The sequence below is a fragment of the Apodemus sylvaticus genome, chromosome 1, assembly GCF_947179515.1.
Source record: "Apodemus sylvaticus chromosome 1, mApoSyl1.1, whole genome shotgun sequence".
NCBI classification, from domain to species: Eukaryota; Metazoa; Chordata; class Mammalia; order Rodentia; family Muridae; genus Apodemus; species Apodemus sylvaticus.
Window position 1 is genome coordinate 16632041 of NC_067472.1, and position 23928 is coordinate 16655968.

Consider the following 23928-nt stretch of genomic DNA (forward strand, 5'->3'; position numbering starts at 1 on the left):
AACCCCAGAGTCCTCAAGGAGGTCACTGCAGTCATCCCCCAGCCTCAAGCAGGGTTCAGTGCAAAGGACGGGATGGAAGGCTTTTCTAGTTCTACAAGACTCACGGTGTGGTCCACTAGGGCTGGGATTCTACTGGATTAGCCCTAAGAACTCCATCACAGGTAGGCGAGCAGCCAACAGGCAGGAGATGGATGTCAAACAGATTCCCGTGGGATTTCTTTATCTATCACACAATTTTTTAAAAACGAAACTTTTTTTTTTTAATTTTTTTCTTTGGGTTTGTACAAGAAATTTACAGTGTGAAAAATATACAAGTGGAAACGAGGCCGTACCCCTGGAACTGGGGAGGGCGGCTTGGTCACAAACACAAATAAACAAGACACTGCTGAGTTCTTCCTTTGGTCTGACTTCAGCCCCCTCAGCCCAGAGGAGGCTTGCAGAGCTGGACATGGGGATCAGCCCCATTCCTAGCCCTGCCCCTCCACGCGGGCATGTTGAGGGCAGGCACATCTGGAGCAGCTGGTGCCATCTGGCTCTCTCTGGCTTCAGGCAGGTAGAATGTGGAGACAGGGTAGCCCCTTTCCTTTCCCAGTGGGCTGGCAGTGGCGACAGTGGGGGAGTGAAATGGCAGAGTGGGCAGGAACCTCTGGGTGACGGTGACACGGAGGGTTGATTCTATTTCTCCAAGTTACTGGGCCACCCGAACGCTTGGCAGAGGCCCTTTGGCTCTGAGACCTGGAGTGCGCGCTCAGTGGATCCCGGGGTAGGTGGGCTCGCACCCCGGCAGAGCCCTAGATCTCAGTGGCAGTAATCTCCTCCAGACAGATGCAGGGGGCCGGCTCTGCCAGGCCCAGGTCTGCAAGCTCGCGGGCCTCCAGCTCCAGGCTCAGTTGCTGCAGTTCCTGCTCCAGTTGCCGGTTTCTCCGGTACATCTGGATATAGTTGTGCTGCAGCTGCTTCTGGTAGCGGATCACCTGTTCCTTCTCCGCCTGCCAGGCCAGCCGCTCTCCCTCAAAGCTGTCCCGTTGCTCGTCCCCTCGCCGCTGCTCCCGCTGCAGTTCTTGGCGCAGCCGTTCCACCTGAGCCCGCAGGCTGCCCCCGGCCCCAGCTGCTGCCCGCTGCACCTTAGCCTCGTCACTCTCCGCCAGGAGGAACGGGTCGGCGGCGGCAGTGGGTACAGAGGGCTCCCGGAGTCCTGACGCTTCAGCATCCAAATGCCCGGCCTTCTCCCGGAGCCGGTCAGCCTCCTGGCGGTACCGCTGTAGCTCCTGCGAGCAGGCCTCCAGCTCCAGCTCGCGAGCGCGGGCCGCCTCCTGCAGGCCCCTGGCTCGGCCCTCACTGACCCGCAAGGCAGCCCGGGCCTCACGGAGGGCCACCCGCAGCGCCACCAGCTCACTGCCCTTCTGGACCAGCTCTGCCTGAGATTCCTTCAGTTGCTGCTTCAGCAGGGAGATCTCACCTGATTTCTGACACACCTGTGGGTGAAAAGTATTGAGGAAAGCTGGTGAGGCCTCTGGGTGTGGGGCACTGGGCAGTATGCTGGGCACTCAAGGAAAAGCAATTCTGTGAGTTTATGCATGGAAGGACAGCAGGAAGCTGGGCGGTGGTGGCGCATGCCTTTAATTCCAGCACTTGGGAGGCAGAGGCAGGTATTTCTAAGTTCGAGGCCAGCCTGGTCTACAGAGTGAGTTCCAGGACAGGACAGTCAGGGCTACACAGAGAAACCCTGTCTCAAAAAACCAAAACCAAAAAAAAACAAAAACAAAAACAAAACAAAACCATGCACAGCAGGGGGTGACCCTAATGACAGTCCATAGTTATATATTTCTAGTAAAAGACAAAAGGAGAACAGAGACCCAGATCTTTCCCTTTCATGCTAGGATCCTTATACCAGATGCCGTATAAACAGTACCCAGGCCTGGAGATGGTCCAGGGCAATTCCCACATGTCATGTGAAAGGCAAGTCATCTTGGGTAAGAGAGGGCATTAAAAACAAACTGAGGTTCGTACCTCAGCCCAGCCACTGCTAGTTTTAATTCTAGGCTCTAGCTCAATTTTCCTCGTTTATGAAACGTACCCATCTAACAGAGAAGGAAATGCCACTAGGTATGTGGGCGCTAGATCACAAGGTGAGACCCAGCAGAGGCACGAGGAAACCCCCAACCTAGAAAGTCAAGGAAGGACAGACAGCACCTCTAAGGAAGCTACCCTGGGACACCTGTGCAGAGCCTGACCCACTTCAGCCTGCCCGGCAGCCATCTTGCATACCTCCCACTTGGTCTCCTCCAGCCGCGGCCCAAGTTCCCGCTGCTCCCGTTCAAAGGTGGCACAGCGGCGCTCCAGCTGCTCTCGCTCCTGCAGCAGCTGGGCGAAGTCATCCTGCAGCTGGCGCTTCTCCTGCTGCAGCTGGAGCACCTGCAGCTGCAGCAGCTGTTGGGCCCGCTGGACACGCTGCGTGGCCTGCTGTGCCTGGGCTGCACAGTCCTCCCGCTCGCGTGGCCAGCGCCGCTGCCGGGCCCCGAATGCCTAGGGAAAGATGGTCAAGCTAGAAACGGCCCAGTCCCCCAGATCGTGAGTGCTACCATCTCCTACCTGGCCCGAATCCAGTGAATTATGACAACCATAAAAGCAGGCCCTTCTGTGGCCTTTCCTAGGTATCAGGCATTATTCTAAGCACCTTATCCCTTTCGTCTTACTCAATCTTCATAAACCCCCTAGGGAGTCACAGCTATCCCCATTTAGGGAGACTGGGCTGGGCGAGGTTAAGCAGCTTGCTCATATCCAACACCCTACAAACCAGTGCAGGATTCAATTCCCATTCCCCGCCTCCTCACTGCTTTCAGGGTTATGTTAACAACCTTGGGGCTGTCACACCTCTTGACCCTCTTCCTCCCCAACAGCACTGCTCCATGCACTGTTTTTAGGCCTCAGGGTATTCAGCCACACCACCCCAGGAATGCCACTGGCCGCACCTGACTCACGGTGGCCTCACTCTCATCCATGCTGTCCCGCAGGTGCTGCAGCTCCGCCTCCCGGTCTCGGAGCTTCCCTTCCAGGACACAGTGTAGCAAGGCCTCATCCGAAGGGGGTGGAGGTGGCGGAGGGGGAGGGGGTGGAGAGCGGTCTCCACCGGAACTGCTGTCAGAGGAGGCCCGGGCGCCACTGCCCAAGAGCCCCCCAGCTACACGACCCCCCAAGGAACCCGTGCTTTTGCTGGAGGAGGACCGGCCACTGTCTGAATGGGAGGGCCCAGTAGGGACCCCTCGGGCTGGACCAGGCAGTGCCCCTCGGCCAGGGCCGTGGGAGGGCAGGTGCCCACCTGGGGAGTTGGTGGTTGGCTCGGCACCTCCGGTGCTATAGGTGGGTAAGCTGGATAAAGAATTCCGGCCAGAGTCTGAGAGTGTTCCTGAAGGGCAGCCGCTGGCCCAGCCACTCAGTGGCAAGGGTTTGTCAGCAGCAGAGGAGGAAGAGGAAGAGGAGGAGGAAGAGGCTGGCCCCCCAAACAGCTGTGTCAGGCTGCCCTGGCTCCCAGATAGCCCAGCAGCTCGAGGACCAAGGAAGCCAGGTAGGGATGGTGCCCCCCGAGGTTTGGGCAGCACCGGCTTGAAGGCTGTTGGCCGGATCAGGATCTTCTCCATATTCTGGAAAGAGGTACCACGTGACACTGTGAGGATGGTCTGCCCGATCCCTTTCCTTTTTAAAAATTTTATTTTTGTTGTTGTTTTTTTTTGATACAGGGTTTTACTCTATTGGCCTGAGCTCACTCACTATATATTCCCACGCAAGCTTTGAACACAAGCCAGGGTTCTGCCATTAAGATTATAGGCGTGGCGGGGCAGTGGTGGCCCACGCCGTTAATCCCAGCACTTGGGAGGCAGAGGCAGGTGGATTTCTGAGTTCTGAGGCTGGCCTGTCTACAGAGTGAGTTCCAGGACAGCCAGGGCTACTCGAACAGAAAAAGATTATGTGTGTGATACCACTTCCAGTTTGCTTGCTTGCTCTTTCAAAGCACTGTGTGTGTGTGTGTGTGTGTGTGTGTGTGTGTGTGTGTGTTGTATGTGTATGAGTGTGCACGTGTGCACACACTGGTGACTGTGTGTGAAGACCAGATGTCAAAGTCAGGGGCTTTCCTCAATTACTTTCCACCTGATTGTTTATACAGTCTCTGAACCTGAGCGTCAATCCAGCTGGTCTGGCTGGCCAGCAAGCCCCAGGGATGGCCTGACCCTGCCCAACAAGTGCTGAGATTCCAGTCCTATGCCACAATGGCCAACCTTTTTCATGGGTACTGGGGATCCGAACTCAGACCCTGGTGTGTGCGCAGCAAGTGTCTTATACACTTAGCTATCTCCTTAAGCCCCAGCCTGGATCTTTCAGAACTGTCATGCCACGCGCTCTCCTGTACAGGGTCCTCAACCCCAAGAGATTAAAAACAATCAGTCCCATTGGCAGCAGGCCCCTAACTGTCCGCTTATGTTAAGCAATTCAAAATGCTCATTTTTAATCACTGTAATAGCCATGAAAGCAAAACATTACCCTCGTCTCCTATTAAAAGTGAGGATGTAGAGGCCCAGAGTAAAGTTAAAGGTTTTGCCCAAACACACACACACACACCTCTGTAATAACAAAAGCAACTAGGCTAGAGGTAGTAACAAATGCCTTTAATCCCAGTACTAGGGAGGCAGAAGCAAGCAAATCTCTGTGAATTCAAGGGCTGCCCAGTCTGTACAGTGAGTTCCAGGACAGCCAAGGCTACAGAGAGAAACCATGTCTCAAAAAAAAAAAAAAAAACAAACAAACAAACCAAAAAATTAATTGAAACAACTACTATATTGTTCATTTGAGGGTGTTGGGTACTATACTAAGTATTAATTCTAACAGGAGCCTACAAAGATTAGCCTCTAACCTTAACGATAAACACAGAAAACGGGGCTCAGACAGGTTATTTCCCTGAGCCAGAAGGAGCGATAAGACAGAACTCATATTTTTTGCTCTACACATGCTTCCAAATTCTAGCTTCCCTAAGGGGCTCCTAATCCCACCCAGATCCTCCCAAGAGGGCTGCCCCTTACCTTTTCCAGCTTTCCAGAGACAGGGATGAGCTTCGGTGGGGGCCCACGGAGGTGGGCATTGTGTGCCTGATGTTCTCGGGGATCTTCGACGTCACTGCTTGGGCTGGGAGGTGACTCTGTCCGGAAGTCTTCATTGACATAGGTAAAGCTGTTGCCTGGGACAGCCTTCCTGGGTGGCACAGCTGGGCAGAGTGGTTCCTGTGCCTCATAGCCACCCCGTAGCAGCCCATCCTGCTGGCGGAAGAAGGTGGGCCCAGGGACTCCATGGTGGCGTTGAGGAGCAGGTCCCCCAGGACAGGGCCGGCCTGAGATAAGGCTACTCACGCTGCCCATTGCTGGAGTTTGTGGGGCAGTGGCCGTCTCACGTGCGGGCTCCAGCGGCACTGGCAGAGTATGCACAATGGCCATGCTGGCAGAGGCTCAGGCCTGGCCAGGGGCCTCCGGGGCAACCTGTGAGCAGGGCATTGGTGTCAGAGCCCCTGCACCTTGAGGATCCTCCCCCTGTAGGCCTTCTCCTGACCCCCTCTTCCAGATAGAACATTCCCCATATAGTAAAAAGGCTTCCCCTCCAAGAACTGGCAAGAACCTCAAGTTCCTCTGGGCCTCCACTCTAGTCTGGAACAAGGCTAAGGAATAACTTGACCAAACAGAGACGAAAGAATGGGAGACCTAAGAGGTTATACAGGGTTTCTTGGCAGAGAAGACCCAGTTTCAGCCCAAACCTGTATCCCCTATATAGCCAAGGACTCAGATTGGGCAGAGATCCCTAACTACCAGCTCCCAGTACAGGTCCCTACTCTCCTGGGACAGGTGGCCTCATTCCTGGGCTGTTTGGGCAGAGGACACGTCAGGGATGCAATCAGCAACTCAGATGGTAATTAGGGAACAAAGAGCCAAAGCCAGGCACTGTCCAGCCTCCCACCGCTGGGCCTCAGTTTCTCCCAGACACTCAGGCGGCGTCGAGGGTGGAGCTGGCCAAACAGGAAACCTTACAGGTCTTAGGAACCCACAGGTGCCCTCTGGGGTCTCCTACCTCCCAGAGGCTGCCGCAGGCTGTGCTTGTTTCCATGTCAACTCTTAGCTTCTGCCATCAGTCGGGACTAAGGGAGCCTACACAGGCCCTGTCCCACTGCCAACCTTTATAAACCTTCCCGCTTTAGTTGATCTTCAGAATAACCCCTATGGAATTCGAGCAGGAGCCCATTACCACGGCTGGTAGGCGCTCAAGTAAGATGGCTCCACCTCCCCTCCTCTTGCTCCTTCCGGAAAGGATAGCAAGCCTGCACCCGGAACTCCCTCCCAGTCCCAAGGCTGCCGATGACCAAGACTTAGGCATCTGCTGAAGTCATCATGTAGCACAGGGGCCAAGAAGTGGTCAGAGGATTCCATGAGAGGAGTGTGCATGTGTACATTTGTGTGTGTGAGTATGTAGACAGGATCATAAAAATGAACAGTATCTGTGAAAATGTGCATAAAAATATGCACCGTGAGTCGATGTGGGTCTAGACAGATGTTAGTACGTTTGTGTGTGTGTGTGTGTGATGTAGGGGGACATGACAAAAAACAGGGTTTTGCTATGTACCACAGGTGGGCCTCAAACTCAGGGATCCCCCTGCCTCAGAGAGCTGGGACTCTAACCTTGTGCTACTATGCCCAGCTATCTATGAGAATTCTTTTTTGTTTTGTTTGTTTTTCCAAGACAGTTTCTCTGTGTAGCCCTGGCTGCCCTGAAACTTGCTCTGTAGAGCAGGCTGGTCTTGAACTCAGAGATCCACCTATTTCTGCCTTCTGAGTACTGGAATTAAAGGCGTGTGTTACCACTGCCAGGCTGTATGTGTGAATTCTTGTGTTTTACAAGGCTATGGGTTTCATAACTTTTAAGGCACACAAATGTTATTAATGTGTAACAACTGAATCTGTGGGCTCTGGATGTCACTATATGACAAAAAGGAAATATTTGGGTAGATATACCAGTTTGTTCACATATATGTGAGTTTTGAGCAAATACCAAGTTCTTCAGTTCCCATTCTCATTAAGCCATTTTCTTCTCTCAGCATGAATTCCTATGGAAATCTTTATTTCTTTGGGTCCATTGAGTCAAACCTCTCACAGATTGAGAGACACAAAGATCTCTATAGAACGCCTGCATTTCTTCAGTAAAGTTACATGGATTCCTATCTGTGTATTTTACACAAGGCAAGTGTTTGAAAGCTCATCTGGACCAATCTGTATGAGTGGCTGTTCTGGGAGTTTGTTGGGACCTGGATGACATTCAAGGCCACCAGAGTGAATGGGAGCTCCTCCCTAAAACTTTTTTTTTTTAAACTTAAGAGTTTGAAGAAAGATGAGATCACAGTGTCTGACACCCTTGCCCCATCTTATCTTTGTATATTGTTCTCCATTAAGTGCCTCTAAGTGTTAAGACCAGAGATCACAGGAGTCCCGCTTGAGGAAGGAGTTGCTGAGAACTAGGGTAGGAACTGAACCGGGTACGAGAAGCAACTACATACTTCTCTGTAGGGCTAGGTACTGAGATCGCCCCAACAAGGTCTTACCTAGGGATGGAGACTGCTCCACAGTATAGAAAGAAGAGTGAGAAAGGGCTGGCACTCCTGTTCCTACTCCAGGGGACACAGAAAGTGAGACCCAGAAGGAAGGGCAAGGGCCGGGGTAGACACTCAGAGAGACAGAAGACTGAAGAGACAAAGGCCAAGAGGCTCAGACACGAGGAGCCAGAGGCAGACCCATGAGTTGGTCGCTGAAGCTACGCAGGCGAGGACCCCTAAAGCCAGAGGAACCTAAGCTGGGCTCTGAGGGCCAGGCGTCTGGAAAGCCAGGCCTAGCCAGCCTGGCTCCCGCTCTTGAGGCCCAAGAGAGAAGGAGGGGCAAGCGGCTCCATTTTGAGAAATGCGTTTGTAGCTGTGGGAAAAAGAAACCCCTGGTTCTCCCCAGCACTCCTTGACCTATCGCTATCATACACAGACCCCTGCGCCCCCACCCCAGCAAGTAGGCTGGGGGTTCTGGAGTCTGGGGCCGCGCCAGGGCCTGAAATAAGTCTGGCTCACGTCCCAACTCTCTGACCTCAGGTCTGGTGTCGGAGAGTTGGGGAAAGTCCCCCCAACACACACACTCAAACTCCAGAGACCAGTCAAGCAGGATCCAGTCTGGGATCACGAGTTCCCATTCCAAGACGGAAAGCCCAGAGTGCCCGGGCCCACCCACCAACAGTCTGCTCCATCCATAAACTGGGGGCGTCTAAGGAATGCCACCTCCCCACCGGATTGCATCGCTTTGAAGTTGGGGCGCCCTCAGCCCTGGACCCCTCACCTCCGCCGCGCGGCTCCATGCTCAGCCCCGGGCCGCCCCAGCACTCCACAGGCGCGCCGCCCGCTCCAGCCCGCGCGCGGCCACTCGGAGCTGCCCGGCTCGGCCCCGCCTCCGCCTAGCCGGCGCCCCCGGCCCTGACCAGCCCCCGCCCGGCCCGAGTGGGCGGTGCGCGCCGATCGGGGGGAGGGGTCCGAGGAGCGTCCCCGCCCCAGGGCGCGGACACGCGCAAGTAACCCACGTCACGCGTGCCCGCCAGGGCGCACGCGGGGGCTGCTCGGCGGTGCTCGGGATTCCTCGCGCCGTGGCCTAGCGACTGTGAGTGTGTTCGGAGGCTCGGCCGGCTCGAGGCTCGTCGAGCGGGTCATCGGCTATCCCTGCCGAGCCCGAGGGCCGGCGGCAGCTGGTCATTGTTCCAGCACAAAGAGCCAAGGCGCGGCGCCCGCCCCTCCCCCTCCGCTCCTCTAGGAGAAGCTTCCCTCCTCGGTTTCCAGCCTCCCGGTCCAAGGGGAGACCTAGGGGTCAGCCGTCCCCCTCCGGTTGCCGGCTCCCGGGCACAAGTTGAGGGACTGGCCTGGTGGCTGTCTGTCCCACCCCCAGGCTGGCTGGAGGTCACCATACTTGGATTTTCCGAAGCGGCGCCACCTGGCGGCCCCTTCCAGCAACTTTTCAGCCACCCCAGCACCGTAAAGCCCCCTACCAATCAATCCATCAATCCCACTCCCTTTCCAGCGCAGCGCCCTCGGGCCGCGAGCCCAGGCTTGTCCCGGGCACGGCTGCAGGCTCCCCAGCCGAACCTCTCGGGGTCATTTTCTATGCGAAAGGTCGCTGCTCAAAGAAGGGGGTACCTGACCCCCCCCCCAATAATCTCAAGAATGAACAGCTCAAATCTACACTGGCTCCGCAGCAGACATCCCAAAGTCTTTCTCAGGGTCACAAATATTTTTTACCCTCTGGAAAACAACAGTCTTAAACACCCACACGACCTTTCCCACATTCCGTCTCAGGCAGCCACAGTCAGTCTCATCCATCACGTGACTCCACAGTCCTTCACTCCATAATCCTTGAGGCCAACTCACACAAGACTTGGTGTTTCGTGTCTGTGAGAGTGCACAACAGTCCTTTGCATCCAGTCACATTCTTTAAATACACTCAGTCTCCCAATCCTCTTCCGTGCAGTGACAGCCGTATTCAGCCACTCAGGAAACTTATTACGTCACATTCACAAACTACCCACTTTCCCTGAGGGGGTCTCTGTGACCTGGTCAGGTCAGCTGACATTCACATCTTCTGGCAAGGCCATCCTCCCTTCCTCGATGCCCCCCCACCCCCAGGGCCAAGGCCTGCCAGAGCCGGGCTCAGCCCCAGGAAGAAGCACCCCCCCTTCCAGGCCACAGTCTGGCCTGCGCTCAGCTCTATTTTTAGCTCCATGGAAAGGGTTGTTTTTCTTTCTTTTTCCCTGGAAAGGAAAACATAGCCTAGCCACCCTCGGGCCCACTCCAGCCCCTCAGCTTTACAAGAACAAGCTGAACCCCTCTCCCCAACAGAAACCCCCTCCTCTGGCCTTGCTCTGATCCCTGCCTCCTGGGGCACCGAAAACCTCCTCCCCTCTCTGGCCTCCTGCCCAGAAGCTCAGGCAGCAGCTGGGCTCAGCGTGTGGCGGGGTGAGGGGTGGGGAATGAAGGGGGGGGGGAGAGGCCTAGGGCTACAGCCCCCTCTTTCATTTTCCGAGAGGGGATTCTGGTTCTTCTTCCACCTAGAGGCGGCTAACTCGCCTCAGGTTTAAGGGTATATTCACTCTTTGTGCATTCCCTGTGAGGAGGGCTGTGGGGAGACTGTCCTTGCATGGGTGGGCTATTTGTGCCCAGTCCTGCAAGGAGTGCAGGTGGCGGTAGGAAGAGGACTTATAGACAGCTGCTCCCGGGGCTGGGTATGAGACCCGGGCAGCTGTCCGGGGCCATCAAGGTCCCTTCTCGGATACCTTTCAAGGATACGGGTTCCAAGAACGTGCTAATGGGCTTCAAAGCAAGGAACCTAAATTAACCCCAACCCTCTCCAGGCCCCTGGACCACCCAGGCCCCCAGGGGCGTTGAGCTCCCATTCTGGGTGAGAGCATTTATCACCATTCCAGGTGAAGAGTGGAAGCCCTGTGCAGGGCGAAACAAACATGCTAGGACCAGCGGACGGGTGGATGAGAGAGAGAGAGGGGGGTGTCCCTGCCTAGACAGGAGTTGGGGAGCACTGCCCACCCGTCGGTGAAGCAATCACGTGCTCCACGCCTGTTTACGTCTCGGTCTTCACCTGCGGGCAGCCGGCTGGGAAGCAGGAACCGCCTGGTGCGACAAACCCCGCCCGCCCCCGCGCCGACAGTCTCAGGGCGTCCCCTTTCCCTCAGCCTTGGGCAGAAAAACTCTGCGTCCAAGTCGCGGGGTGGGGTGGGGTGGGGTGGGGTGGGGTGGGGTGGGGTGGGGTAGGGTGGGAAGGGGTTGGGGAGTCGCGCGAGCTGGTGGCACAGCCTCTGGGACAGCAAGGGTAGCTCGCTGTGCTTGTCCTTTCCTGAGCACACGTGTGTGTTCGTGTCCTAAGTGAATGCATGGTTCTGTGCATGCGTGCCTGTGCGTGTGTGTGCATGTGTGCGTGTGTCGGTGCGTCCGTGCAAGTTTCCCTGCCCCTCTGCTGTTCAGGTTTCGCCTGCGCTCCCCAGAGTGCGGACCCCTTCCTCATCCCAATCCCGTTTTTTAAGACGCGTAAAGTTCTCTCCAAAAGTAAGAACCTGCGGGAGGCCGGAGCTCCTGCGCCCCGTCTGCCCCGCCACTCACCCAGCGTCACCTGCGCCGCTGCTCCCTTCTTGGCCCGGCTCCTGCTCCAGCGTGCCTACTTCCTCGCCGCGATAGAACTCTGGTTCTCCACCGGGCTCCGGGGACTCAGCGCTCCCGGCTCCCCGCTCCCGCCTGGCCGGCCCTGGAAGAGTGGGGCGGGGCGGCTGAAGCCGCGCCCCCCACCACCCAGAGAGGGGAGTGGTCTGCCCCGCACCTCCAAACAGCTAACCTAGTACCCAGTCCGAAAGTAGTCCGACCCAGTACCCAGTCCAAAAGTAGCCTGATGGTGGCCTAAGGCTGTCTCTCCGGCCTTTTGACTGCACTGTATACTGACTTTTGACCTAAGGGGAGGGCAGTTGTAACTGACAGGTTAAGCTAATTGGAAGCCTTAACTAAGGCACTATAGAGCTTGACTCTCTCCTCCTGCTCTGTAGGGAACTCAATCCGGTCCACTCTGCTCACAACCAGAAGAGGGGAAATCCCTATGAAGCAGACAAAGAAGTATCGAGTTTCATAATTAACACACATACACACCACTCATTAGGGCTTGGGCTGTCCTGGCAGATCTAGTACCGCCTCCTTCCCTGGAGTAGTTACGACCCAGGTGAGAAGGCTGCTTGCTAGTCCTGGCCCCCCATAGGGCTTGGCCAGGTTTCCTTAGACTCATAAAGTCCCACCCACAGGAGCAAACAGGAAGTTGGCCTGTATTTCAGGGAGGTACCCAAGGCTCCCTTCTTCCCTGCCTTGCAGGTATACTGTGGAAAGGCTCAAGTTTACAGCTCTTTGAGCCAGACACTGCCTCAGTAGCTAGGGCTGCAGGAGACCAAGGTGAGTTTGGCCTCTTCTCCAACTCACCCACAGTCCGGCTGTTGAAGACCTAAAGCTGCCCCCCTCACAGCCATGTGAAACACAATGTCAGTCTGAACACAGGGCTGCAGATTTGATCTGACCCTGCGAGGCCAGATCTTTCCGGGAGGTCTCTGGGACATTAAGTGAGTGGCACACAGGGTTACACGTCTCATCCTAGGTGATTTGCATCAAGCCACTTGGAGTATGTGGATAAGGATATAGGAACTGGCCCTTCCTGGCTTCCGGGCTCCAAGGGCTACTGAGCACACCTTGTGCTAGACCTTGCTGTGGGGAGTTTAGGGTAGGTATGAAGTGGAATGTGTTTGTGTAGGGGGTGTGTCAGCTTGCCTTCCTCCTCCTCCTCCAGGTTTGTGCTGTGTGGGGGTGTGCTCCGGGAGGGTGGAGCAAGACAAACAGACAAACGTCTATCTGTTTCTCTCAGGTGACTGTACAGCCCTCCCAAACTAGAAACTAAAGGATTTTTCTGAGAACACACCAGGCATTTTAGCGAGGGTAGAATATAGAATCCATTATAGGTAGAAATGATCTCTGTACATCTGGAAGGCATGGCTGACTTAAATATTTTAGACCCTGGTTGAGGCCTAGAGCAGCAAACTGCTGGTAATGATTACTGCAGGATTAGAGAGGCCTGGCTCCAGCCAGTCTGGGAGAGACCCCCAAGAAGGCAGACCCTGGAGGCGCTACCCCCACCCCTAGGTTCTTCCCCACCACCAACAGCTTTGCAAGCAATTGTTACAGGGCTTTGTGGCTAGAGTTCTCAGAAACCCTGGACTCTACCATCCGGTTCTAAAAGCTTCCTCTTGGGTTGATTTGAAAAGGTTGCTCTTCCTCTAGGGAGTAAAAAAAAAAACACCCATCAACCTATAGCAGAGGCTTTCTAACGCCCCCAATTTGAACATCTTGAAGTCGGTCCTTTAGGGTATCAAAGGAAGTAAAATTAAAGGTCGTTTAGCAATATGCCCCACAGACTGTGGGTCAGTCTTCTACAGCCTTCTGTGGTGCTAAACTGAGGCATCCAGACGCCACTCCAACACTCACTAGAGTGTGCACAGGCTGGGGAGACTGCCCTAAGCTCTGGTGGTTTAACTACTTCCCAGGAGCCCCAGCACATGTTAAGGAGAAGTGGAAGGATTCCAGAGGAAACGAATGAGAGCAAAGGTAAAGAGATAATAAACTACTTTTGAGACACGGTTTTGAGTAGCTCAGTCTGGCATAAACTGTGTAGTTTAGGATACTTTGAACTCCTGGTCTTCCTACCTCTCTCTACCTCCCAGGTGTTGGCATTAAAGGCATTCACCACACCCAGCTAGGGCCAACTCTTGAGTCTACATTGAGAAATGTGAATGGCTCAGATCACAGGTGAAGAGGGACAGCTGGTCAGGCAAGTGGCCCAATGACCCACACCTCTGTCAGGAATTCTATGGAGTCCTCAGGGAAGTTAACAGACCACCGTTTCCCCTAAAGCCAAGGAAGGTGCATATTCAGGCGGTGGACCGTGAAGGCCCTGTACTGCTCCCGATCTGGGAGCCTGTGGCTCAAGGGTTGAAGTGGGGAAAAGGACTCACTTACTCCCAATTCAGAGAAGGAATCCAATTAGTGTGGGGAGACACCTGGTGGACAAATAAAAAAAAGCGCAGGAACAAAGGCAATAGAAATGTTTCATTCAAACTGGAAAAGGCTCTAGAGTAGTAGCTGCAGCTGTCAGGCAGCACACAGTGGACTGGTACCCAGGGGCAGGCACCGCAGGCTTCCAGTTTCTTCCTATGGCCCAGTGGGAAGCAGCTCCCATCTCCCAGGCCCTGATGGTACAGAATAAGCACCTCACATCAATTCTTACGCCTGGCTCTAGAAAACAGAGCAGAGGCTTGGTGCCCACTGCATCATTCTTCGGCATGGGGAAGTTTCAGCAAGCCTCCTGTTTCACAGCGGGTTCGGTGCCCCCCCCATCTGACTTGCTCCCTCCCACCTGAAGTTTTGGTGTTTCCCCACCTGTTATCCCTTTCTCCAGAGGTTCACAAGGCCCACATCTAGTTCTCACATGCAACCTGCTCAAATACCTTTTTAGACTGATTAATCAAAACTAGCTGAGCTGGGCTGGAGAGATGGTTCAGTGGTTAAGACCTCTTTCAGAGGTCCTGAATTCAATTCCCTGCAATCACATGGTGGCTCACTAGCTGTAACGGGATCCGATGCCCTCTTCTGGTGTGTCTGAAGACAGCTAAAGTGCACTCAAATAAATGAAATAAATCGTTAAAGAACACAAAACAAACAAGCCTAGCTGAGCAGTCTAGCATTCTTCCCTTTGCTTTGTTTCTTTCACCAAAATGCTGGTTCTTTGGAAACAGACCTTGTCTTTTCAGTGCTATACATCAAAACCTGTGGGGGAAAAAAAAACAAACCAACATATAGGAGATCCTCAGTAGCTGCTAAATTAAAATTCTTCGCCATGGAACCCAGGCTGGGAAAGGCTCGCTAGCTCGGGACTGTTTGGAAGAGCCCCAGCAGAAGGCTGAGAGTCCAGCGTCAGCCTGCTCCACCAGGCTCATTTTAGCAAGCAGCTCTGCACTGCTTTCACCTTGAGGACTTGGAGGTATCTGGCTGGCAGGGGCTGTGGTCCTGGCCCAAGCAAGTCTCAGAGTTCTGGTGCACAGCCCCTTTTTTTGCCGGAAGAGGACTTTTTGGCTACTAGTCCATTGTCATCCTTGATCTTCTTGAGTCGGGCTTTGCTCTTGGGTGGGATGGAGAAGGTAAGGGAACTCTTGTTGAACTCAAGTGGGAAGACACCTACATCTCCATCAAAGCGATTCTTGGACACCTGCAGATACCGTTTCCCAGGCCCAGTCACCAGCTTCCTATCCTGCAAGATCAGAACATTGTCTGCTTCTTGGCTTGCCTAAAGGAGAGGGGGCAGGAGAAAAAAGACATGAGTGAAAGGCTGAGAGGGTGCAGGGAGGCGTGGCAAGATGGGGGGGAGGTGGGCTTAAGAGATGGCCCAGCAGTTAAGAGCACTGGCTGCTCGTTCAGAGGACCTCCGGGATAGTTTACAAATGTCTATAACTCCAGTCCCAGGGAATGCAACGCCTCCTTCTGGCCTTTGTGAGCACCAATGAGCATGTGGTTCACAGACAGACATGCAGGCAAAACATCCATACACGTTAAATAAATTAAATGTTAAAGAAAGGAAAAAGTACCCCCTCATCACCAAGCTCTTTACACAACTAATCATAATCGATGCTGGAGCTGCTGAATCTCCCAGCTGTAACAAACTTGCCGCTGTCTCAGACTTGGTGCCTCTCCTCCTCCCCTACAGTACCACCATGCTTTAACTTCTGCATTATTCTTGTTCCATGCTTGTTTCAGTGATAGAGTTTTTGCAGCTCAGCCTAAACTCCCCTTGCCTAGCTGAGATGTAAAAGGAACTCAGGAGACCACTGGAGATATCAGGATGGGGCTGGTCTCACTTATTTACTAATCTGATACTTTTTATCTGGAACCCTCAGTATGACTTATTGGGATGTCTGCTGGGAAGTGTCCCCAGATGTCAGAATGACCCCCAGACCATTCTTCTGTAGTTTTGCTGCCCATCATAGCTCAACCTGCCCACGGAGCTGCAGTCACCAGCTCACACTTCCTGCTGCTAGCAGATGTGAGTTCCTAGACTGCAAAGAACCAACCACCATCCCTCGTATCTCTCACACCATGGCTCCAGAACCCCATGTCTTTCTTTTGTTCAGGACAGTCATGAGGCCTTCATGCCGAATGGGGAGTACTTCTAGTTATAACTCTCTAACTCCTCAAAGCTTGAGTGCCTTAAAGCCAACTCACTTTGGCTGAGCCAAAAATGGATGCTGTCTGCAGTTCCTTGTCGTCATCTTCTTTCCGAGGGTGAATTACCAGAGTCACATGGCAGCTGTTGTCTGTAGCAAACTTCCGAAAGGCTCCAACAATGTAATCTTGAGCTGCAATCCTGCAGCAACAAAGTTCGGCCATAAAAGCGGTTATCGGGTAGGACATACACAAACTCTTGAGCAAGTCACTCCATACAAACTATCCCAGCCCTATCACGCTTTCTACTGAAGGATTCACACTCAAGTCCCTGGACAGCTTCTAGAGGAGACAAGTGTGTTTGAGTTAGACAAGAAGAACTCACCTGTCAGTAGAGAGCTGCTCGTGACCCATCATGAACTGCAAGTTGTCAATGACTACATGACAGACGTCATAAACATAGACAGCGTGTTGCATTGTGTCTATGACAGACCTGGGAAAGAGAAGCAGCCATTTAAATAGTCAACAAGTAGCCTCAGGACACTCGAGGGGGAAGAGCTTGCATTCTGAAAACACTGATGAAGACCTGCTCTTCTGACTTCCTGTTCTCTGAAAACCCCAAGCCTGTGTAAAGAGACTGGAAGGCACTCTCACTGGAGCTGGAAAAGGAATAAAAAATATGATGTGGTCTCACAAAAATGAAAGGAAGGGCCAGGAATGGTGACACACACATTATTTTTTAAAAGAAAAGATTTATTTTATTTGTATGACTACACTGTCATCGCTGTCTTCAGACACACCAGAAGAGGGCATCAGATCCTATTACAGATGGTTGTGAACCACCATGTGGTTGCTGGGTATTGAACTTAGGACCTCTGGAAAAGCAGCCAGTGCTCTTAACCTCTGAGTTCCGACACCCACCTTTTAATCCCAGCACTCTGAAGATAGAGGCAGGTCTCTATCTTCAGATCTCTTGAATTCAAGGGCAGCCTGGTCTACATAATGGAATCCAGGACAGCCAGAGCTATCAAGAGAGACCTGATTCTAATTAATTAATTATCTCCTTAAAAAGTAACTGGGCTCTGAAGGTCTTACCTGATGCTCTGTTGTCCGTGGAAAGTCATGAAGTAGAGAGGCAGGTCCTCAAAACGGTCTGCCCACTCTTCATACTTGTCCAGTTGCTCTTCCAGTCGCGTCACAGCAAACTGAGTCAGCATGACCCGGGCCAGTCTCACGTTGCTGATCTCAAAGCTGCCCCACAGTGTGTTCACTCCCTGGGTGCACAAGTCCAGGGCATACTCACTGATGAATGTCGTCTTGCCACTGCCTGTTGGCCCTGTGGGGGAATGCACAAAGCTCTGAGTTAAGAGCAAAGTCTGGTAATACATGAGAGGCAGGGGTGTGTGTGTGTGTGTGTGTGTGTGTGTGTGTCTCAGTTCAAGGCCAACCTGGCCTATAGGGTGAGTTCCAGGACAGTCAGGGCTACACAGAAGACCCTGTCTGGAACAACCAAAAAACAAAACACAAAACAAAACAAATAAAAAAAAAAAAAGAGGTGCTAGAGAGATGGCTCAGCAGTTAAGAGCACTGACTGCTCTTCCAGAGGTCCTGAGTTCAATTCCCAGCAACCACAACGTGGCTCACAACCAGCTATAATGGGATCTGATGCCCTCTTCTGGTGTGTGTGAAGACAGTTATAGTGTACTCATAAAATCTTTTTTTTTTTTTTCGGTTTTTCGAGACAGGGTTTCTCTGTATACCCCTGCCTGTCCTGGAACTCACTCTATAGACCAGGCTGGCCTTGAATTCAGAAATGTGCCTGCTCCTGCCTCCCAAGTGCTGGGATTAAAGGTGTGGGCCACCGCGGCCCAGCTAAAATAAAATCTTAAAAACAAACAAAAAAGAGATAAAAATCTGGTCTTTGAACCAAGATTCCAGTCAAAGTTGGGAGGGGAAGCCTCCTTTTAACACTGGCAGCAGGGTGCTGGAAAGATGAGGCAGTACTTAAGAGCACTTGTTCTCAGAAGACCTGGACTGGATTTCCAGCGCCAACATGAGGGCTCACAACCACCTGCAAGTCCAGTTCCAAGTGATATAAAGAGTTCTGGCCTTTGAGGGCATCAGGCATGTATGTTATGCACATCCAGATGTAGGCAAAGCATTCATGCTTGTAATAATAAATAAATCTGAAATAAACCAACAGACACCGCCAGTGGCCAAAACCCACACACTTTGTAAACATACTGCCTAATCCTTTACCTAAACTCTGATATTTTTACACTGTTATTTTATGGATGTGGGTGTTTTCATCTGGATGCATGGCTACGGATCATATGCATGCTTGGTGTCCTCGGAGGTCATCAGATTCCCCTGGAACTGAAGCCACAACAGTTGTGAGCCACTATATGGGTGATGGGAATTGAATTTCAAGTCCTCTACAAGAGTGGCCAGTGCTCTTAACCACTGAGCCATTTCTCCAACCCCCAAAGCAGTAATTTTATAGACTCACCTGTAAAGACCGTCAGCTCGCCCTTCCGATGCCCCTTGAGCAGACGGTTCAGGTCTGGGAAGCGGCTCCAACGGACACCAGCTGCTTGCTCCACATTGGACAGTTCTCCTAATACCTCTTCTCGGAGCTGGCGAAAAGACACAATAGACTTGTGCCAGGCAGGGAGGGCAGTGCGGAGGATACGGGGAAGACTTAAGCCTTGGTTTAAGGCCTCCAGGGGACGAGGCTGTTGGTTCCCAGGTCTCACTAAAGAGCATCGCTTGGGGTTGAGTTTTCGGGCAAACAGTTTGGCAGCTTCCCAGGATCGAAGGTCATCCCCTAGCCAGAACACAATCCGACGGAACTGTTCAAGGTAAGGGAGTAGGGCTGGGGGTAAGCAGACCGTGCCTCGGGGTAGGGAAAGGGTTGGCAGCCCCGTGGCCTGGCTCAAGGCTAGGCTGTCCAGCTCACGGCTTGTCAGGACCACCTCAGTGTCTCTACGGCTGATCAGTGGTAATCCAAAGAGGTTGTGATAGACACCAGGCCGGGGAATGGTGGTCTCTATGTACTGTACTCCATTTTCCTGACCCTCAGCTCCTAGTAGCTTCAGGCCACGTACTCCTAAACTCCCAGGGGTGAACCAAGGGAAGACCAGACTTTTAGTAGATCGAAGATAGCGGACACTGAATTTCCTGAGTGTGTCATCTGTCACCTTGGTAAGGCCAAACATCACACGAGCTAGCTGGGCTTCCTCAGGGTCAGGCAGCTCCCAAAGAGGTATGGCTCGGTTCCAGATTCTCAAGACCTCCTCCCTGTCCTCAGCTTCAGGCCCCTCCCTAAGTAGGACTCCCTCTTTGGCCCCATCCCCTCGTCCCTCCACACTGGCCTGGAAGTCTTCCCAGCTCCCTTCTGCTAGGCTGGTCATACAGAGAAAGTGTCCTGTGGTCTTGTCAATGAAGAGGCAGAAGGAAGTGGTGGCATCATTTTTCTGATTTTTGATGTCTGAAGACGCCACATAGGGACTTGGCGCTCGAAGGCAGCTATGGCCATCCTGGAAGGGGATCCCATGTGCACGTAAATATTGGCGGATTTCAGTTGTAGTTACAGGCGACACTGGTATCTCTAAGGCTGGGAGCGCTTCTTTCCGGTACCTTCGGCGGGGAGGGCCTGGAGCCAAGCTTCGGGGCAGGCCCCTCCTACCCACCCACTCCCCACGCAGTGGCAGTAAGATCCGGAGGGGATATGCACGTCGGAGAAGAAGCCACATTCCAAATGCAGTGGGATGCCACTACTGCAAAAACTTTTGGTGTCTGGTTTAGTGCCTTCACTAGGCAAGACCCTAGGAACCTTCCACAAGGCACTCACAGAACTCACTACTGGTGCCTCTTTTCGTCCTCTCTCAAACTTCTTTAGGAACACAATCCTTAATCCCCTTGGCTGCCTGTATATTGCTACTTCGCCCCTATCCTAATGTTCATCCCTATACTCCTATACTAACCCTTTCGCGTCTACGCCCCTCTCTTTAGATTCTCCTATCTCTAGATCCTTTACGATTTCTCCACCAGCTCGCTTCTAGGGCCTTCTACGGTCCCTCAATCTAAACGGCTTCTCTGTATCATCTCTTCACGTCTACTACCCCTCTACAGCCTCTCCTCGCCAACCACATCCTTACAGCTTTCTGCATCCTGTCTGAACCCCAACTCCAGGCACGCTTAGCTCCTTGCGCTCACAGGGACCCTCCACGCAGCTGGAGGTCACGCGCTCAGGCCGGGTTTCCTCAGTGGCTCCGGGCTCTGCTCTCCACGCTCCCGCCCCCAGCTTCGCGTCACTACTCTCCTTTCTAGAGTTCTGCCCGCAACGTGGGTCGCCCGCACGCGCCTCTCGCTGTGACTCCGGAAGCAAAACTCTCCAGGGAGTCCAAGCCCCCGGAACCGGAAGTCGACGGTTAGTCCCGCCTTCCAGCTCTATCCTGGCTAACGGTAGCCATGACCGGCCGCGGGACTCCGAGCCGCTTTCTGACCAGCGTCCTCCATAATGGTCTAGGTCGCTACGTGCAGCAGCTGCAGCGCCTCAGCCTCAGCCTCAGTCGGGATGCGCCCTCGTCCCGTGGCGCCAGGTGAGGCACGCGGGAGCGGGAGGACCGGAAAGGGAAGCCGGGAACGGTGGGCCTGGGTTCGGGCCACCGTCCTCACCTTCGCTGGGTCTCGCAGGGAGTTTGTGGAACGCGAAGTAACCGACTTCGCCCGACGGAACCCAGGAGTCGTAATATACGTGAACCCGCGCCCGTGCACCATGCCAAGAATAGTGGCGGAATACCGTGAGTGGGGCCGGGCCGGGCCGGGGCGGGGGTGGGGGTGATCCCGGCTTGCCCGTTGAGTTCTACTTGTTTGACTTCCGACCTGGCGGCTTCCACTCATTCCCACGTCCCTCTGCCAGTTAATGGGGCTGTACGCGAGGAAAACGTCAACAACAAGTCGGTGGAGGAGATCACGTCGCTGGTGGAGAAGCTGGCAGACCAGTCCGGCTTGGATGTGATCCGCATTCGCAAGCCCTTCCACACGGACAACCCTAGCATCCAGGGCCAGTGGCACCCTTTCACCAACAAACGGACTGCCCTCCACAGGCTGCGGCCCAGAGAACTCCAGGATTCTGCTCCAGCTTCCATACAAGCACAGTAGAGAACCTGGCTTTGGACCATGAAAGTGCTAGGATTGGTTCCTCTTCGGATTTCAAGCTCAGGCCAAGTAGGTGGAGCCTACCAGCCGGGGCGTGGCCCGGGTTAAAGAAGAGCTTTTTCCTTTGCCCACTTGTAGCTAGGTGCAGTGACCTTGTGAATACCCTAATTCTGATTCAATTGGCCTTGCAAGCTGAGATGTGAGACGTGTACAACACTTGTTGTGCAAGGACCTTGTTTTCTGAAATACAAATAATAATGATTTCAAAACACAGTGAAGAGTCTGAAGGTTGTCTTCTGAAGGACACGGAAAGTCCTGTTGCTCTTGCTCAGTATGGCATTGGGCGAGGCACCTTATGTCCATGTTTCTGTGCAGTTTAGGAAATTGAAGTCCAGCCTGGCGTTGGTGGTGCATGCCTTTAATCCCAGCATTTGGTTGGCAGAGGCAGGTGAATTTCTGAGTTTAAGGCCTGCTTGATCTGCAGAGTGAGTCACAGGACAGCCAGGTCTCAAAAGAAAAAAGAAGAAAAAGAAACCGAAGTCATTGAACTCACCGAAGACCATATTTGAAAATTGATTATCATGTGCATAAGGGTTTTGCCTGCCTGTATTTCTGTGCACCATGCACATGCAGTGCTGGTGAAATCCAGAAGACAGTATAGGGTCCCCTAGAACTGGAGTTCCAGGCAATTGTGAGCCCCCATGTTGACGGTGGGAATTGAACTTGTGTCTTTTGAAAGAACAGTCAGGGCTTTTATCCACTTGAGCCTCTCTAGCCTCTCAAAGTCACAATTCAAAAATTTGTACTTTTTTTTCAAGATGTGGGATCTCACTATGTAGCTCTGGCTGTCCAGGGTTGCTATGTAGACCAGGCTGACTTCAAACTCACAGAGACCTGCCTGCCTCTGTTTCCCAAGTACTGGGACTAAAGGTGCTTGGCTCAAAATGTATGCATATTTTAAGCATAAGTCATACTTTAATAAAACCTTCCAGTGGTTAGTGTCAAAGGCAGTGTGGCTCAGTGTCTCAGAGCAGGTCCCCCACACAACTGAGCCCGAGTCGCTCCCTAGATGGAGAAGTGGGACTTGCCGAAAAGCTTGGGGAGGACCACAAGGGCTGGCAAAGGATCTTCCAGGCTTGCTTTAGTCAGGCAAGGGCTACAGAGATGGCTCAAGCATTAAGATCACTTGCTGCTCTTCCAGAGGCCTCAGGTTCAATTCTCAGCAACCACAAGGCAACCAGTGACCATCTGTGATGGTTCCAGGGTTCCTGGTCTCTAAGGGTATCCAGCAGCAGGGAGTCAAGGAGGGAAAGGGGAGAGGGCCTTCGTGTGGTGGTACCACTTTAAGTCACCAGCACTTGGAAGGCAGAGGCATCCAGATAGAGGAGTTCAAAGCCAGCCTAGTCTACCTAGAGGGTTCCAAGCCAGTGAGGGCTCCACAATAAGACCATGTCTTATAAAAAAAAAAAAAAATCAGAGCTGCTTTGATTTTGTCCCCCTTAGCATCATCAGTAAGTAAATGGCTCAGTATGTAAAGGCAATCACTGGCAAGCCTGGCCACTTGAGTTTGCTCCCCAGAATTCACATAGTGGAAGAAGAAGCAAGCAGATTCTTTGAAGTTGTCCTCTGACCTCCACATGTGTACCCTGGCATGTTCAAGCATGTGTGCACACACAGCACATTTTTAAAGCAAGGAGCTCTTAGTGTGTGTCAATAGTCGCACACATCCAAGAGTGAGCAACCAGCTTGAGCAACAGTGAGATTCCCTATCTGCAAAGATAAAGCCAGAGGAAGAGGGCCAGGAGCAAAGGCTGGGAGTCTGTGTGACTTCTTGAGCTGCTCTGATTTTGTCCCCCTTAGCTTCATCAGTGAGTAAATGAGTCCCTAACCCTTGGCCTCTGTGCCTGCCCAGCTCAGCAAAGGCAGAAGCAGAAGATCTCATTCCTTATGTAAATATTTTCATGTGGAGCAAAGCCAACCCTAGATGAAGAAATCTCTGGAGCAACTATTCCATAAGCCAGAAACCTCCTGCTGGTAAAGCCAGTCTAAATCAAGCAGACACTCAAAGCTGTGGGGAAAGAGGGCATTTATTAGCCAACTCCAGGAGGGGCAGAGCCCAGGCTCCCACTTCCATCACATGCCTGCTCCACCCACCTGGGTGATGAGTGGGGGGCATTCCTGAAGAAGTACAGCCATTCTCACAATAAATACATTCATTGTGGGGTGGAGGTGGGAGAGGTATGGGTGAGGGCAGTAAAAACTTGTGGAGTTCCACGTTCTCAGCTACAAAAATAACAGTCATCCTCACCCAAGGAGAGTGGGAGAGCTCAGTCAGGGTTGATTGTCCCATGTGGGCCTGGAAACATCTGAGGCCCTTGGACCTTGAAAGTGCCCTGGTGAGGTAGGACAGGAATGGGAGCCAAGCATCCAAACTCCCAGCCTCTGCCCTTTGCATAGTTCCAGGAATGGGCTTCATGTGCCAGGTAAGATATCAGGTTACTTCCTCCTGCTCTGCTCTAGGAGAAGCAATTGCTTGGTCCCTAAGAGGGAAGCTGGCTCATTGAGTGCAGTGTTGGCCACTTGTCCTAGTTCAGTGAGGACAGTTAAAAAATGGGAAGGGAAATCTTCCTTTGAAATATCCATGGACCAAACCTAGTAGACACAGGTCTGACTGAGGCAGCCAGGGAGAGGCTCAGAATGTACATGTGGGTGGAAATGTAAGCGCATGTGCTACCGTTTATGCACGGGGAAAGGACATGCCTGGAGCTCTGGCACCCTTGCATGTGAATGAGAGGAGGAGGGGGGGTGACTCACGGCTAGGAGGAAAAGGGAGGAGTGATGCTTCTTTCCTCCCAAGCTGGCCTGTTCCCAGTCTCCTGCCAAAGGGTTACCACATGGGGCTGGGGCTAGGGCTG

The 23928-nt window shown here is 53.1% G+C and overlaps 3 protein-coding genes across 10 annotated transcripts; 1 reads left to right on the plus strand and 2 right to left on the minus strand.

Annotated features, from left to right (window-relative positions):
• Positions 1–241: 241 nt before the first annotated feature.
• Lzts2 (leucine zipper tumor suppressor 2) lies at positions 242–11456 on the minus strand. Of its 7 annotated transcripts, none has more exons than XM_052185031.1 (6): positions 11216–11456; positions 5397–5522; positions 5073–5303; positions 2973–3641; positions 2269–2526; positions 242–1475 (listed from the first exon to the last, which is right to left on the minus strand). In XM_052185031.1, exons 2-6 carry the CDS (start codon positions 5478–5480, stop codon positions 792–794), a joined length of 1926 nt encoding a protein of 641 aa, XP_052040991.1. In that variant the 5' UTR covers positions 5481–5522; positions 11216–11456; the 3' UTR covers positions 242–791. The 7 variants fall into 7 exon arrangements, with proteins under 7 accessions (XP_052040991.1, XP_052040968.1, XP_052040967.1 ...); XM_052185008.1 differs by adding an exon at positions 6106–6251 and having other exon boundaries at positions 5073–5522; positions 11216–11454; XM_052185007.1 differs by lacking the exon at positions 11216–11456 and adding exons at positions 6106–6251; positions 8400–8968 and having other exon boundaries at positions 5073–5522.
• Positions 11457–13725: 2269 nt separating this feature from the next.
• Twnk (twinkle mtDNA helicase) lies at positions 13726–20244 on the minus strand. Of its 2 annotated transcripts, XM_052185074.1 has the most exons (6): positions 18607–20244; positions 18360–18486; positions 16946–17186; positions 16236–16343; positions 15911–16052; positions 13726–14978 (listed from the first exon to the last, which is right to left on the minus strand). In XM_052185074.1, the coding sequence occupies exons 1-6, from the start codon at positions 19603–19605 to the stop codon at positions 14718–14720; spliced, it is 1878 nt and encodes a 625-aa protein (XP_052041034.1). In that variant the 5' UTR covers positions 19606–20244; the 3' UTR covers positions 13726–14717. The 2 variants fall into 2 exon arrangements, with proteins under 2 accessions (XP_052041034.1, XP_052041023.1); XM_052185063.1 differs by having other exon boundaries at positions 18360–20244.
• Positions 20245–20279: 35 nt separating this feature from the next.
• Mrpl43 (mitochondrial ribosomal protein L43) lies at positions 20280–21286 on the plus strand. Its single transcript, XM_052185090.1, has 3 exons — positions 20280–20454; positions 20549–20655; positions 20775–21286. The coding sequence occupies exons 1-3, from the start codon at positions 20324–20326 to the stop codon at positions 21014–21016; spliced, it is 480 nt and encodes a 159-aa protein (XP_052041050.1). The 5' UTR covers positions 20280–20323; the 3' UTR covers positions 21017–21286.
• The last annotated feature ends 2642 nt before the right edge of the window (positions 21287–23928 follow it).

Bases quoted from the DNA above. Each gene is read 5' to 3' on its own strand.
- Lzts2 (XM_052185017.1), bottom strand. From the start codon at position 5,480: ATGGCCATTGTGCATACTCTGCCAGTGCCGCTGGAGCCCGCACGTGAG. The intron at 2,527-2,972 runs GTGCGGCCAGTG...ATCTTTCCCTAG, and splicing joins GTGAGGCCACCGTGAGTCAG to GCATTCGGGGCCCGGCAGCG. The intron at 1,476-2,268 runs GTATGCAAGATG...TTTCACCCACAG, and splicing joins TGGAGGAGACCAAGTGGGAG to GTGTGTCAGAAATCAGGTGA.
- Twnk (XM_052185063.1), bottom strand. From the start codon at position 19,605: ATGTGGCTTCTTCTCCGACGTGCATATCCCCTCCGGATCTTACTGCCA. The intron at 16,344-16,945 runs GTAAGACCTTCA...TCTCTTTCCCAG, and splicing joins CACGGACAACAGAGCATCAG to GTCTGTCATAGACACAATGC. The intron at 16,053-16,235 runs GTGAGTTCTTCT...TTGTTGCTGCAG, and splicing joins GAGCAGCTCTCTACTGACAG to GATTGCAGCTCAAGATTACA.
- Mrpl43 (XM_052185090.1), top strand. From the start codon at position 20,324: ATGACCGGCCGCGGGACTCCGAGCCGCTTTCTGACCAGCGTCCTCCAT. The intron at 20,455-20,548 runs GTGAGGCACGCG...TGGGTCTCGCAG, and splicing joins CCCTCGTCCCGTGGCGCCAG to GGAGTTTGTGGAACGCGAAG. The intron at 20,656-20,774 runs GTGAGTGGGGCC...TCCCTCTGCCAG, and splicing joins AAGAATAGTGGCGGAATACC to TTAATGGGGCTGTACGCGAG.